This window comes from Apteryx rowi, unplaced genomic scaffold, assembly GCF_003343035.1.
Source record: "Apteryx rowi isolate R43461 unplaced genomic scaffold, aptRow1 scaffold_32, whole genome shotgun sequence".
NCBI classification, from domain to species: Eukaryota; Metazoa; Chordata; class Aves; order Apterygiformes; family Apterygidae; genus Apteryx; species Apteryx rowi.
Window position 1 is genome coordinate 2,462,351 of NW_020449641.1, and position 13,830 is coordinate 2,476,180.

A 13,830-nucleotide genomic window follows, 5' to 3' on the forward strand; every position below is an offset into this window, starting at 1 on the left:
AGACCTCTGCCGCGTGGACAATAAGGGAAAGATTCCTATCGCGTCAGCTGAACTGCCAGGAAAAGCCGTGACATCATTGTTACAGAGAAAAAAAAAATCTGCCAGGAGAAGGAAACACAGCCATGATCCAGGAATATACAGTATTTATTTTGCAAATGCAGCTGAGCAAGCCAATGGGAAATGGAGGTCCCCGATATGYAGCCTGCTTGTTGAAAGCAGGGGCGATCATCCCAACCCTGGCAACTTCCAAATGTGATGATTTCAGTAATCAGAGAGGTAGAGGGCCCAAAGACAGTGAGTTCCTGACAGAGAGGGGAGGAACCAAAACGAGTGTCCCAAATGACACATAAGCACAGTCACGAGCACAGCCAGCCTTATCTAACACTAACAAACCTACAGGGCGTGGAGAAGGGAAGGAAAGAAGGCAGCAGGATTGTAAAGCAGGTTTTCCTGTTTCCACTGCTCATGCAGTGTCCCATTTGGGGGGATTTTCCCCAAATTTCTGTCTAACATTTATAAGCCAGTGAAGGCTCATGCCTTGGCACTGCCCGGCCCTGCAGGCGAATCATCCGGCTACACTCCTCCTGCACTGTGCACCAGCTGTGCTCAGCCTGGAGGGAYGAGAAAAGCTCTCCTGCCTGGGGAGGAGGCACAAGAAGGGAGGTTTTGCAGGTGAGAGGAGCTCACCCCCACAAAGAGAGCCTGGCGGCAGGCTGCCCAGGCAGTGATCCTGGCCAACCCTCTGGTCCGCCTCGCTCCCTGGAAAGGATGCTTGGCATGAGGGATGGGCCCAAATTGAGCAGCAATACAARGGAAATGCTATGTTTCCCTCACACGCAGGCCTGCTCCTTGTTGTCTTGTGCCCGTCTGTGTCCCACAGCACATGAGAAAGCCCATCCTCCCCTTCCCCTTCACCATGGACCTGCTAGGTCCTCCCCTTCCTGCTAATATTTCAAAGTCCACCAACCATGAATCACCCTCCAGCCCTGCACTAAAAAAATCCATGAACTAACATTTAAGTAAAAATGAAATAAAACCCAACCAGCTCAGACCTCRCCACCGTGTTGACCTGCGGCCCCCACTCCACACCAGCTCTGGTTGCAGCCAGACTGGCTGGTATAATTCGGAGGCCCTTTGGATGAGGCTCTTGGCTTTCTGCAAACAGCGCGCCTTCACGAGCAAAGACACACTGCGATGCTTGCACAGAGCATGATACTCGCACGTGCTCCAGAGCATCCCCATTTCCCAGGGGCCTGATTGCCCATTGGCTTCAGCCCCCAGGTCTGCACAGAGCTGCGCAGACGAACTCAACTGCTTCCTGCTGTTAATGGGAGAGAGCCTGGGGATTTCGTCACAGCTGCCTCGACTCCCACGAGCCTGGACCTTCTCACCCCTGGCCAGCAGCCAGCGTGTGATGGCTCACGGCCCGGAGATGYGATCGACCAGCGAGTTCCTGGAGGGGGCTACAAACCCAGCGCCACTGAACCCTTGCGCAACACGRCCGAACCGCCAGCCCCACGCAGGGAGCCCCCATGCCATCAGCGCTGGAAAGCAGCTGCTCTGCCGGCTACTGCAGGCAGATTTCCTCCTTGAGCAACTCTGGCAAGCGCACCAGTTTCCAGGAAATATAAATAACTCTCTGGCTATCTGGAAGCAGCCCTAGGACTCCCAGCAAAGGGTCTCTTCCTAGCTCTGCCCTATTTCTACTGGCTGCTTGGTGCAATCGCCTAAAACACCAAGTAGGAGATGGGAGAACGTGACAGGCCCACCGGGATCCAGTGCAGTGAGCTAGAGTCTTGCTCCAACCTTGCACCAAAGGCCACCTCTGCTCAACCCAGCTGCAAGTGGTGGAGTATTTGGGCTAAAAGAGGCAGCTCTGGGCTTTGCCAGCCGCCCACTCTTGCACTGCTGGGCACTAAGCTTTAAAAGCCTCATCTGCTGCTGGTGATCCTCATGGCCAACGTTCTCACGGGCGAGCAAGGGAGAAGCAGCTTCTGCCTCCTCGAACTGCTCCCAGGGAAGGCCACAGCCTGGAAAAGGCTGCTTTAACCAGAGCCGCTTTTGATGTGGGGCCAGAGCCGCACTGAGCCAAGAGCTTGTGCCCAGGTTTGGGATGCTCAAGCCCCTTCCCAGGGCAAGGATTCACATTTGAGACATTTAAGGAGAAGGACAGGCAAGAACAGAACTCCCACTCCATCATACTTCACTTTTCTTCATTTTATTCTTTTATTTGTACAGCTATATTTTACAGAACGCATTAATGCAGTTTAGACACAGCCCAAACCCTGTCTCCCGAGATTGTTTATAACACAAGCATGTAAAATAAGACTGGAAAAAAACCAAAAACCAAAACAAAAAATAAACAAAAATAAAACATTCCCCAATAGAGAGTTCCACCAAAACTCCTTTTGCAACGTCAGGCTGTACCTTGAAGAAGAAACTGAGCTCAATATAGTCCATACATTGAAAACTTCCATTGAAAAGAAAGGCACCGTGCGAAACCACATTTTACATATATACAGACTGAGAACTAGAACAAAAAAATTACACTTTATTATTATTTTAAATTCCTTCTGCAGCTTTGTTGGTTTAATACACACTTTTTTGTAAATTGTAAACCTTCACTTGCAAAAAAATACAAATACACTGATGCATTTAGACAAAATATTTTCTTACTTGTACAGATGCAATACTTTAAAATATCTCGTTAAGTGCTCTATCATAATAAAGATTCTCAGAGTGGCTTCTGCCTGCAGAGTCCAACTGAGTCTTTAATGCATTTTATATATTTTTAATATAGCTTTTTTAAAGGTCTATATATATTTATTTTATATATATATTTATATATTTATATCTATATATATTTACAACTCTGCCATAGATTCCTTCACCTTTGGTTAAAAAAGTTAAAGCCCTCTCTTTAATAGCATACTTTCTCTTTAAAAGAACACACATTTTGCATACAAAAGAAAAAAATCTGTTCCCATAAATCAACATTACATTCCTCATCTTCAAACGGCAAAGGCTGTGAAGGTTAGACTCCAGAGTTTATCAACACTCCACTGCACAGACATTTAAAATGACTATTTTTATTTTTATGTTTTATATACAATAAGATCTGAATAATTTTATTTTATTTTTCTTTTAGTTTCACATAACTGGGAAAAAATAAAACCCGTGTATTTTCTTTTTTTTTCTTTCTAATGTTTTTCCACCTATCTGCGCTATGGGTTTAGAGGCACTCCATCATGTGATGATTTTTTTTTTTTTCTTTTTTTCTTTTTAAGTGTTGCAAGTATCCTTTGGACAACTTCCCTCCCCACCCTTCCCCCCTGCGACGCCTCTGGGGAAATCCTCGGCCTTCAGCACGCCTTGGGGAGCTCCGGAGGCACCTCGGTCGCCGAGATGCGGTACTGCACCTTGGTGTTGGTGATGGCCCCGTGCTTCTGCCGGAGGTGAAGCCGCAGCTGGCTTTTGTGGCGGAAGTGCAGGTTGCACTTCTCACACTGCGGGGGCGAGAGGCAAGGCGGAGGGCGTGAGAGGCAACGGTCCGGCTGCGCCCGCGCAAACGCCTGCCCGTCGTGAGCTGCCCCAGAGCACCCCCCGCACGGATGGGGAACAGCAGGGATGCGGGCAGCTGGGGCGTTTAGCCAGGGCTGCCCTAGAGAAGCTCAAGCACGATCCAGGGGTCCTGAGCTGCCCCTCTTTGAGCCCTTAATCCTGACCTCGGTTTAAGAGATGTACAAAGACCAAGGTCACTTAGGATGGGACGCTGGCTCCCTAGGAACAAAGCGCCAAGCTCCTTCGCCGAGAGGCTCAAAGGGCTCTGCCCCGTCCCTATGCACGACCAGAGGCAGTAATTTAAGCCACAGCTATTTGGAGAAGCGTGACCTTCTTCCAGAAGAGGCGAGAGAAAAAAGAGCAGCTAAGATGTACCCAGGCTGGGACGCGTGTCAGAACCAGAGCCAGTTTCCAGCGCGGCCGGTCGTGACAAAATACCACGCTGGCATCAGCTAACGCGTGAGCAAGGGACAGGGCACAGGGAGCAGACGTGACCTTGGCAAACGGCCCTGTAAGGCCCCGCAAGGCTAGTGAAGGGCGCTCAGGAGCTGGTGCTGAGGCAGGCCCATGCGAACGCCCAAGCGCCTTCCCACCCCCCGGGTTTGACAGCGCTCCCCTCCTGGCCGCGAGCTCCCCGCAAGGAGCAAGGTCACTCACATGATACGGTTTCTCTCCCGTGTGGATTCGAAGGTGACTTTTGAGCGTCTGCAGATGCCGGAAGCGCGTGCCGCAGATTTCGCAGGGGTAAGGTTTCTCCCCGGTGTGAATTAGCACATGAGCACGGAGATGAGCCACCTGTGGAAGAGCAGCCGGGTTACAGGAGCAGCCCTGGAGCAGGCAGGGCATCCGGGAGGAGGGCTCTGCCCAGCCACCCTGGGGACAGCACTGCTCGGGGGATCTGCAGGAGGGGGCCTCACACGAGGTTGGTCTAGACCAGTACACCCTCCCACCACAACAGCCCAAATCCTGGCCGCGAGTTCAATCCCTCAGTCCTTGCTCAGCCAAAACTCCATGGGCTCTTTTTTTTTTCCATACGTTCTAGCTGGCAGTCAGAGCCACAAGTGTCTGAGGTCTGAGGTCTCCAATCCATAACAGGAAATGGAGGAGAGAAGTTAAAACCAGAAATCAGGTTTCTTAGTAAGCCAGCAAACTGGCCCTCTAGGAGCTCAAAGCCCCTATTTATTCTGTTATTTCATGGGAAGAGGGTTGCAGGTCTTGGACACGAGGCTCTGGCCATCTCCACCTCCCCTGACACTGCAGGTACCGATGGCAATGCACACCTGGACGAATCTGGCTCCGCAGGTCTCGCATTTGTATGGTTTCTCGCCAGAGTGGATGCGTGTGTGGGTTTTCAGGTTGGCTGGCCGGTTGAACTGTGCCCCACAGATGTTGCAGCGATACGGTTTTTCCCCTGTTGAACCAAAAGAAAGGGAGAGGGGATAAATACCAGCTTGCTTAGCACCTGAGTGCCAGAGCGCTCCCCAGAGCTGCTGCCCCTGTAGTCTCCAGGTGTCAGCCCCACGGCACAACCTACAGGCTCCAACTCCCGTCGTTTGCTTTGGAGCTTGGCAGCAGCCAGGTCAGCCCAGGGCATCCCTGAGCCGGGTGCAACGCGGGAGCCAGCTGGGCACTGCAGAGCCTGCCCTCCGGCATGCGGCTCACGCACAGCACATGGGTATTTTTAGCAGGGAAGTCTAGGCAGGAGCAGCCTCTGTCCCCCAGCTCCTCCCAGGGACAGAGGGTTATGCTGCTATTGTCTTCTCTGGGTTGGGAGGTGCAGCCTTTGACGTGAAAGAAAACGTCGGCCAGCTCTGCCAGCGAGGATTAACAATTTCACTCCTCCTGGCCCAGCGACAGTCTGGCACCCTGAACTTCTCTACAGCTGTGAGTAAGCCACGCAGAGCTGCCTGGCTCGATTTGGTCTCCTAATGGTCTTGAGCACATCCCGTCTCAATTGTTCATCACCTCTTTAGAGGAGTGAGAAGAGCTGATAGAGCGGAAAGCCAAGGCACGCCCAGCGACAGTGCTCCCAAGTCATTATTCAGTTACAATTACTGCTGTCGGCCCCAGCTGACTTTCTCACGGCCAGTGGAGAGTTGCAAAAAGATTTCAACAAGTTTCTTTAGGATGGATAAAGATGGGCTCAGCGGGGAGTGGGGAAACAGACATCATTTCTTCTCCTGCCTTCTCCTTTTGTTTTTGATTCAAGAACATCAGGGCAGTAATTCAGTTCTTCTCTGATGTATCCAAAGGGCCTGGAGGGCCCAGGGGACTTCTACCCCCTCACACCTTCAAACCCTAACCCAGCACATGTATCGTTTTATTCGTCTGTGCAGGCCTCATAAAGCTTAAGTGAGACTCTAAGGCATTATGTCAAATTGAGTAAAGCAGCACTGAGTCTTTAGCACAGACTTCCCCAACATGCAAACTCCTTGTTTGGCATGTTAAGCATTAATAAAAGCAAGAAGAAATCCCCATGTTTGTCAGCAAATGACTAAACCCTTAATATCCCTTTCCTTTCTCAGCTTTCATTGTGATGATTCACAGAGAGTCCATCCATTCACAGATTTTTCCCATCAGCAGAGTTTCTGCCAAGCTTGATATGATCTGAATTTCTAGGATGTAGGAAAAATACAGGTTTCTCCCTAAACGAGCTTTTGAACCCTTCTTTTATCCACCACAAAGTAATCCAGAGGGCATGAGTCTGCTCCCAGCCACGTGTTTTGCAAGCCACCTTCAAAAACAGCAGCGTCCGGTGCTTTACAGCAACTAAGCTCCAGTCACCCTAGGAAGTAGGGCAGTACTTCCCCTATTTATAGCTGAATCCCAGACAGGTTAGGCGCTCTGCCTAAGAAGCGGCAGAACCCAGGCATCCAGGCTCCCTGATAGCACTGAGGAAAGCATTTTGCACCAGTGCCTCGCTCTTCCCAGCACAGACAACTAGTGACACAGAGCAGGGAACGCCGCATCTGGGACAAACTGTACAGTAAACATCTGAGCACTGCTCAGTAAGCCTCCCCAGTAAGTCCTCTCCAAGGCCGATGCCATACCTGTGTGGACGGTTTTGTGGCTGGCGAGGTTCCCCTTGTAGCGGAAGGAGGCCTGGCAGCGATCGCACTTGTAGGGCTTGTCACTGTGGACTTGCAGAGAGTGTCTCTTGAGAGAGGCCTCTTCAGAGAACCGGCAGTCGCACTCATTGCAGAAGAAGGCTCCGTTCTCTGGGAGGGCAGAGAGGAGAGCAATGAGATGGGTAATCTGGCTCCTTGGTGGGCTGTGGTCTAGGGTTTGGCCAGAGAGGGGCAGCCAACAGAGCAAGTGTTGGAACAAGATGCTGAGCCCAGATGTTTGAGGTCAGCAGCACTTGCACCACACTGTTACCTCCACAGCCTTCTTGCACACACAGCAAGAACACATGTGGCTTAAGAGGGCAAAGTAATCCCTAGCCACCTCTCCTCCAGTGCGACATGAACTACCGCTTATTAAAGCTGCTCCCGCAGCACAGGAAGTCAGGCATCTCACCTAGGCATCTTTCAGGGAGGTCTACAAAGGCACCCAAGTTATCAGGCACCCTCCAAAGGATGCATGCTCAGCCCTGGAGCAATTCCAGCACCTTCATAGGCCTTAAACCTTTATGTGTACAGATGTCTTCCCCGAGCATGGGAAGATTGTCAACATCTGGAGCACCAGGCAGGTCCCCCTGTACAAGGGCACCTAACTCTTAAGTGTTTTAGCCTTGAGCATCACCACACCTGGGTTCCCTTTGTGGATCTCATCTCACACCACAGGAAAACAAACAATTCTGCATTCCCCCTCCCTGAGCTATGGGCAGATGGGTGCAAAGATACCTGTCTCTGGGCCTGTGGAGTTTTGCAACAGGATTGCAAGCCTCATTATCTGCGTTTCTCCAGATGTGCACATTAGGCTCCCTGATAATGAAGATACCATGACGGATGCATGAGACACACTATATTGCCCAATTTCCATTAGGGTCATTACATCTGCCAAGCTTGTTCTCCTATGGTTCTGGTGGGGTGGGGTGTATTTTGTTTCCTGTCCTTAGCTGCCAAAGTAGCAGCATGTGACTAACCCCTCACACAAAGTGTCTAGATGGTGTTGGGAGGGAAAAGCAAGAGGAGAGCAGAAGCAATCCCCACGTGTGTGCATCCCTCAGGTGCGCACACAGAGCTGGTCAGCCAGTGAGCAAGGCACTGTAAAGCACTTTGGGATCCATCAGCATCAGAGACAGTTTTGACTGCCAACTTGGATGAAGGGCACTGGGTGGATAGGTCACTAGACTGCACAGATCCCTAGACTGCCAGTTGGAAAGGTAAGCAGGGATGGGAGACTCACCGCAACTGGAGTCAGAGTATTCAGACTGGGTTTCCCCCATCTCCTCTCCAAAGGTTGAGCCAGGGGTGTGAAGGCACATCTCAGCATGTTGTGGGGACTGGCAGCCACAGGAGCTGCACTTCGATGAATGCATGTACAGTGGGGACTGCCCTTCGCTGCTCCGAGGGGACCCATCCAGGGACCTGTGGAAGGACAGCAACGCACACAGCCGTGAGAAGGCTCTTGCTGTGCTTGAGCTATTAGGCCCTTGATGTTTGCACCCTTCCAGACACAAGGAACATCCATGTTTTATGGGGAGACTTTTGTGGTGAGATGCACAGCAGAGCCCTGATCAACAACTGGTCCCTGCGCCTCACGCTTCGGGTGCCCATCACCAAGCAACCTCAAAGCTCTCTAGGAACATCCGGGTCCAGGGGATAGTGTACTGTTCCCAGCAAGTTAGGCCTTTCCAGAGCACACAGCCAACCAAAAACTCTAGGCACAGGGACTCAGGTGAAAACAGGCTGGGTGAATCCAGGCTCAGAAACCATCCAAAGCTGCAGAGTGAGCCAGGAATTCCTGACCCAATGTTCCCAATTTCACTGCCAGACCAGACCAGCACTGCTACTGTGCGGATGGCTGGCACCCAGCCGACGTCACTGGCAGTGCTCCACCAATGCAGAGGTTTCCACCTGGTCGCAGCCGGACTCCCCAGCCCAGTGCTACAGCTATTTCACACGCTTCCAAACCCTCACCAACAATGCAGGGAGTTCTGTCTTTTGGGGGAATCTTCTCACCTGTTAACAATATTGTTGAGTCTGCTCGCTTGTGGGATAGTGGAATCTTCTCCACTCACACTCATCTTGGTCGGGGATTGCACATTGAGATGTTCTGGCTCCATGGACTGCTGGCAGGTGGACATGGGCATGTAGGTGCGAGGAGAGAGGGTTCCCATCTCGTTCTGGTCAGCACTGTCTTGCTTGGTGTTCTGATTGAGAGAGTTGAGGACGATGAACTTATACTTCTTCCAGTTGCAGGCTTTGGGATCTGTGGGGCTCTTGGTGACCAGAGAGCTGGAGCTCTGACCGATACGGGCGTTCTTGCTGCTGCTGGACTCAGTCGGCGAGTTGGGCTGACAGTCTGACTTCTGGGGGCTCTGGGGACTAATGAGTCCCTTGCGATCCAGAGGGGTGTTGGTGGGCTCAAAGTGCTGGCTGATCTCATCCTCTGAAGACGTCCGCTCCTCCTCTTTGGCCACTTTGTCACAAGAGAAGTAGGAGTTGTTCCGGACTGAGGGGACAACGGGTTTGGGGCCAGAGGCTACGCTGTAGTGCATGTCGCTCCTGGCTTCTTCAGCAGCAGCTTCTTTCGGAGCATAGATCGTGGCGTGGCACATGTTGGCCGAGATGTCGGTGATGGTTCTCATGTACTCAGTGGGGATTGTCCGAGAGCTGTCACATGGCAGAATCCTCTCCTTGGGGAAGGCACTTGCCCTTGAGAGTTCGGAGAGGGGCATCCTCATCTCTCGCAACTCATCATCCACAAGGAAGCCATTTAGAGGGAGAGGGCTGTATCCAGGGTAGGAAATGGAGGATCCAGACAAACTATTGAACAAGCCAGGTGCAAAGGCCCTCCCATCACAAAGGGACCCATTTCGGAGATGCATGCTGTTCTCTGAGATATCTCTGCTCCGATAAGCCATCACCTCTGGGTGGCTCAGCATCCGGCCAGCCAAAAACTCTTCCCTTGGAGTCTTCATAGCAGACACCATCTCAGCTTCACTGTAACCAGGCAAAAAGGAGGGACAGACAGTCATTTCTGTACTCAAGGATAAGTTCACAGACACTATGTCAGTTCTCCCCCCTCCCACCCAAACACACCATCCCAGGCTCTCCAAAGTTCACTCATGGCTCTCACCTAGATTTGACAAACCTTCGGCAAGTATCAACCACGTGCTCCATCTGCAGGTACAGCGCTGTGGCCATCACAGCCATGATATTGTTCTCCCTCAAGTTCAGGCGGGACGTGTACATGAAGTCCAAGAGGATGCAAAACCCCTCCGGGTTGATTTCGGGGTCCAGATTGATGACATTCAAGTTGCATTTGAGCTGGTCAGTGAAGATGCTGTAGAAGAGGCCACTGAAGAGAGGAGACAGAGAGAAAAATGAGTGTGACGACAATTCAGAAGAAGAAAGAATTTGTCTGAAATCCCTTAGCACAGAGGGGTTCTTGAACAGTAAAGGAGCCAGAGGCAATTACTGCATTCCCTGAGCTTCCCCCTTATTATCAAGCTTGGTTTCCCAGCTTAGTAAGCGTCTTCTGCTCTGCACTTTTACCAACCGGAACAGCCTGCTTTTAGATCTCACCTGCTCAACAACTCCCCACTGCCCTGGTTTAGAAATTCCCCCTTTTTGTTGTTCTTACCACTGCCAACCCCTTCCCGCTGTGTCTCATTTCTTTCAAAAGCCTCTTGGGAGATCCACGCACACACTTTAACCAGAAAAAAGGAAATGTTGGCAAAACATTTTTCAAATGTTCTAATAGCTAAATCCTTGCTTTTCCATGTCCACACACCCTGTCAACAGGAGACCCTGGAAAGCATCTGCAGTGATTTAACTGAGTGATAGTGGGATGTTAATTAAGAGTTTGCTAGGAAGCAATCCTGGACCTGGAAAGGGATTTCAGATCCCACCAGGCTTGCTTGAAAATCAGCAGAGGTGGGTGCAGTCAGAGGATTGGGGGCCAGGGAAGAACAGCTCTAAAAATAGCAGTGACAGAGGACACTGCAGTCACAAAGGACTTGCTCACCCCAGTGAATATCCAGCCTTCCCTCCCCTTCCCTGCCCTGATGGAGCGTTTGTGCTCTGCCTTCAGAGACGCAGCCCACGCCTGCCACGCTCCTGTTTATCTCAAGGGATTGCGTGTGGGCAGATGTATGTATGCAAGAAGGAGAGAAGTCTGGGCACCACGCTACAGATAAAAGGTCTCAGCTCTAACTCCTTTTCTAGTACAAGTTTCTTAGAAGCCTGTTTGAATTCTGCTTCCCTGCCTCAGTTTCCCTGTCTGTAAAACCTGCAGGCTTCCCAGGGGACTCAGCAGTGTTGCAGGTGGCCAAAAGCAGAGGGAACAGAAAGGGACAGAGGAACAGGGTCCTGCACTCACCTGCAGGCCATGAGGACTGTTTTGTGGGCTCTGAACTGTTCCCGGTTCACGATGATGACGACGTCTGTCAGGATGTCCCGGCTTCTAAGGCGGTTGAGATTGAGGAGGACATCGCTCGCGTGGCGGGTGAACTGGATGCAGCTGTCTGCTGGTGAGGCCATCTTGAGTCTGCTCAAAACACAAGGTGGAGGAGGATGGGAATGGAGAAACAGCCAGGAAAGTACCCTAAACCCAGCAAAGAGACAGCTGCCACTCTGGGAAGGGTTCAGATGGCAAAGCGCCATTGGTGGTGACAGCACTAGCTTCTCATCCCCAGGAGAAACAACAAATGGGGACGTGACTGCATTTCAGCTTCCACCCCAAGTGCCTGCCAGGCTGCCCAGCAAGGTCCTTGGGATAGCAAGACCTAGTGTCTCAGCTCCACCCAGCGAGCTGGTGGGTGAAGGCAACCAGACCCTCCTGACGATTAGCTAACTGGCTCCTCTTTCTCCCTGCCTCACCCATGATCGCTCCACCCCAGCCCACTCCTCCCACCATGACTGCTCCTTGGGTTTGACTCCACAAAGCTCCCAACACTCTGTCTTCCCAGTCTCCAGACCTTCCTCAAGCACCATTCCCCCACCCATCTGTTGGCTGGCTGCAGATCCAGCCATGGGAATCAAAACTAGTCTTGTCCCAACAGAAGCTGCAAGGATTTCAACATCTGGAAAACAGCCCACGGTAGAGCACCAATCCTCACCAACCATCAAAGCTACTGATGCACCTTCCCTGCTCCCAAGTGGCCACTTTGGAGAAGACCTGTCCAGAATTTCCCAATAAATCAATGGCAGTAGTCAGGAACAGAACTCATCTAACCTGCTGGATTGCTACCCACACTTCAGCCCAGTCTCTCCAAGCGAGGAAGGCTTGGGTTAGTCAAGGAGTATGAAGCCTTCCCCCAACACAACAGCCCTTTGATCTGTGTCAGAGATGACCTGCAAGCAGCTTGCCATCCTGTACCCAGGAGAGTCCAAAAATCGCTTGTCTGAAGTTTAGGCTAGAATGTGCATCTTAAATGCCAAATTCTTCAATGATCAACTCCCTCCTGCAACCCCATCTCCTCCTCCTTTCCCAGCGAGATATGAACGTACAGTATTTTCTACAGAGCAGCTGCTCTCCTGAAAACAAATTCCAGCTGGGTCTAATGAAACATTTCATTCAACATGTTTAAGGGAAGGGGTGGGGGGGGAGCACAAAGTTTAAATTTACATACCCAATGCCTCAATTCACAGTCCAAAAGTTTCTTTCAAACCTACAAATAAAGCACAAGAAAAAAAATGCCACATTAGCTGATAAATATAAATTGACCATGAAAGGACATGAGCTTGTTGTTTCGCTAGAGTATCAGTGGGATAAAAGCTAGAGATAACCAACCTTCTACTCTCCAGTAAGGTTAACATTTGTTTCTTCCGGTACAGTATGTTCTTATCACAACCACAGGCTTTGAGAATCCAATCATAGCTTCTTCCACACCCTCTAGCCCAAACCATGGGCGTATGCCAAGGAGATTTTCATTTCCATGACTCAGGAACTTAAAGGCAGGTGGGGAAGGGAAGTCAAGCAAGAATTTTCTCACCACTTCTTTCGGAGATAACTCTCCCCTGCCAAGACCAAATTCCCAGCCAGTGCCATATCCAATACCAATGCCATATTCCCAGCACCTCATTAACAGGTATGACTTACACATCCGCTGCCACTCTGCTCAGAAACCTCGACAGAGCCTGAATTCAGTCCTCCAGAATAGTTACTGCCCCTCTCAGGATACCAACACACTTCAGATGCCAGTGAAAATGCTTGGGGATGGCACTCCCAAACAGACTTTGGAAGATGCGGACGTGAAGTATTGAAGTGACTTGGCCAGGATCACATAAGAAGTGAGTGGCGGAGATGGAAGCACACCCAGAACAAATGCCTTGTCCAGGCTAGCGGAAAAGCTTTCCCCAGAACTGCAATTTTTGCCTCCCCCTGCTGGCTTCATGGGCTACATAACTGGGGCTGCACAGCGAGGAAATACAGGAGTTAAATGCCTTCCAAAACTCAGGCTATTATTTCCCAACTTCCTTAAAAATTATTAGCACAGCTGACCTGGTACCAATGCCAGGATGAGGGCTCTCAGGTAGCCGCCCTGACAGGAACAAGGAAAACCATAATAAATAAGTGCACAAAGTTTGTGCACCCCGAAACCCTCATCACACTATTTTCAGGACTGACCCCAAAATTCTCAGGAGCAAAGTGACACAGATGATTTCCGGCACTTGCAGGGATCCCATCCAGCCCTGCAAGGACAAGTGTCCCCTTCCCTCTCCCTTGCAGGAGATGCTCAAATGTAGAGCCCAAGCTCTCCCCGTATCTCCAGAGACACTGGGGTGGGAAGAAGAGGCGTGATTTAAGGCAAGGTATCGCACGCAAAACCCAGAACAGCATCTTGCAACCCCGTTCCAGAGATCAAATGCAAATCTTCAGAGCTGCTCTGAGCCCTGCTAGCTTAGAGCTTGACACACACAAAAAGTGACTCATTTCCCAAATACTGCAGACTCTGACCTCTCTGTACACACTGGCTGCCAGCCGCTCGCTACCTTCACTCGAAAGCCAAGGGACTTACAGCGCTCTGTAAGGAGCCCAGCACGCATCCGTGTTTCCGCACCAGCAGATTGCATACGTCCCGGCTGGCCGGGTCACGTCCCGACCTCGGCCGTGCTGGCGGACGGGCCGCGAACTCCTCCGAGCTCCCGGAGCCTT

General features: G+C 51.1%; 1 protein-coding gene across 5 annotated transcripts; it reads right to left on the reverse strand.

Moving 5' to 3' along the window:
* Nucleotides 1–2,202: 2,202 nt before the first annotated feature.
* On the reverse strand, nucleotides 2,203–13,343 carry BCL6 (B cell CLL/lymphoma 6). Of its 5 annotated transcripts, none has more exons than XM_026070892.1 (11): nucleotides 12,775–13,339; nucleotides 12,466–12,622; nucleotides 12,305–12,343; nucleotides 11,053–11,220; nucleotides 9,808–10,029; nucleotides 8,688–9,671; nucleotides 7,912–8,093; nucleotides 6,612–6,779; nucleotides 4,842–4,972; nucleotides 4,219–4,356; nucleotides 2,203–3,506 (listed from the first exon to the last, which is right to left on the reverse strand). In XM_026070892.1, the coding sequence occupies exons 4-11, from the start codon at nucleotides 11,211–11,213 to the stop codon at nucleotides 3,363–3,365; spliced, it is 2,130 nt and encodes a 709-aa protein (XP_025926677.1). In that variant the 5' UTR covers nucleotides 11,214–11,220; nucleotides 12,305–12,343; nucleotides 12,466–12,622; nucleotides 12,775–13,339; the 3' UTR covers nucleotides 2,203–3,362. The 5 variants fall into 5 exon arrangements, with proteins under 5 accessions (XP_025926677.1, XP_025926676.1, XP_025926679.1 ...); XM_026070891.1 differs by having other exon boundaries at nucleotides 12,466–12,692; XM_026070894.1 differs by having other exon boundaries at nucleotides 9,823–10,029; nucleotides 12,466–13,343.
* Nucleotides 13,344–13,830: the final 487 nt, after the last annotated feature.